Genomic DNA, 1,558 nt, shown 5'->3' with positions numbered 1-1,558 from the left:
CTTCAGAGAATATTTAGATTCAAGTCAGTTTTGATGATTGAAATTTGAAGAAATTGTTTTGTTCTAAATTTAATCGTTTTAGCTGATCAAAAAGTAAATATAAACTGTCGGGAATATTTCGAGCTGTATCATTTTTGATGAATTATTCCGGATTGTGTTATAATTTTATAAAATATCAAAATTCACTAAAAAAAAGAATTCTTTTTAAAAATATTTTAAACCGAAAATGATAAAAATAATATTTCATGTTTCTAACAGTATATTCCTTTTGCCAACATTATTTGATTAAACAATAATTTTCTGTTAAGTTGAAAAATAGTTTTTCCCTTAATTTTTTTAGATGTATCACTTTTGAAATAAGAGAACAATATTGCATATATTATATGTATATTATAAATCATAGAATTTCAAATAATGTTGTAAAGGACATATCAGAATCAAATAAAACGTAAAAAAAAAAAAATATATATATATATGTCACAGAATTAAATAAAATTAGTACGTGACGAGAAGTCATTGTGATAACTTGTCTCATAAGAGTTTTTTATAACAAAGAAAAGAAAGGAAAAAATTTTTTAACAATTCTTTTTCAACTCATTTGACTGGGAATAATACTATTTTATTCTTTTTGCTTGTATTGTCTTATAATTTAACTGAGAATTGTGTATAATTGACAAAAAGTTATCTGCGATATTTTATATATTTTTTTATATTTATTGACAAGGATCGACTAATACAATGAGATACTCGAGTGTTCGGTGAGTGTGGAAAAGAAATTATTTCTTTTAGCATTCTTTCTCATAAATAAGAAATTAATAAATATTCTATTATGTATGTAATATCTAGAAATTTCAAACATATGGTCAGTAAATCGTTTGAGAGAAAAATTTTGTATCTTGGAAGACACTCATCTATCATTCAAGGTCGATCATGGATATTTTTGTAATTTTACCGAATATTAATGCATATCTTGCGGAAATGTTAACTGCGTTGGAACATCTGAAGATGGCTTGATATAAAGCCGAAACATGTAATGAAGCTTACTAACGTTCAATCAAATTTTTATTTTATTTAATTCTGTGACATATATATATTTTTAACGTTTTATTTGACTCTTATATGTCCTTTACAACATTATTTGAAATTTTATAATATTTAAGAGTCCTATGAATCTCTTTATTGTTATAAATCATAGACATTATATAATAACTCCGCAAGAAAAGAATGATTAATCTGGAAACATTAAAAATTATCGGTTTTTCTAGAAGATAAAATATTTCCTGGTAATATATTACGTTAGTTATTCAGATTAGACTTTCCTTGCTTCGCTTTTTTTAAGTGTATTTTACATATTCTCATCCTTCAGTCTGCCGACTCGAAAGCAAGCTTGAAGACCGATTGCGACGTCGCACATCATGTCCGCCAGTTTTTTCTGTACAAGCTGATTCGCCGCCAGCGGTCTTTTAAAATGTTTCCTCTCCAAAGTGTAAGATCTAGCAATGTTCAGGCAAGCTTCTGCCGCGCCTAACGCACCCCAGGCGATGCCGTATCGCGCATT

General features: G+C 27.5%; 1 protein-coding gene across 1 annotated transcript in view; it reads right to left on the bottom strand.

Annotated features, from left to right (window-relative positions):
- The window catches only part of LOC108764675 (glutaryl-CoA dehydrogenase, mitochondrial-like), a gene marked incomplete at its 5' end in the record, with an annotated part of 23,882 nt that overhangs the window by 1,900 nt on the left and 20,424 nt on the right, over positions 1-1,558 (bottom strand). Inside the window, 1 exon segment of the mRNA XM_018513016.1 lies at positions 1,350-1,557. Coding sequence (XP_018368518.1) covers positions 1,350-1,557 — 208 coding nt within the window.

The sequence above is a fragment of the Trachymyrmex cornetzi genome, unplaced genomic scaffold, assembly GCF_001594075.2.
Source record: "Trachymyrmex cornetzi isolate Tcor2-1 unplaced genomic scaffold, Tcor1.1 scaffold1147, whole genome shotgun sequence".
Taxonomy (NCBI): Eukaryota; Metazoa; Arthropoda; class Insecta; order Hymenoptera; family Formicidae; genus Trachymyrmex; species Trachymyrmex cornetzi.
Note: the sequence above shows the minus strand (reverse complement) of the source record. Positions and strands in the feature narration are given on the sequence as shown.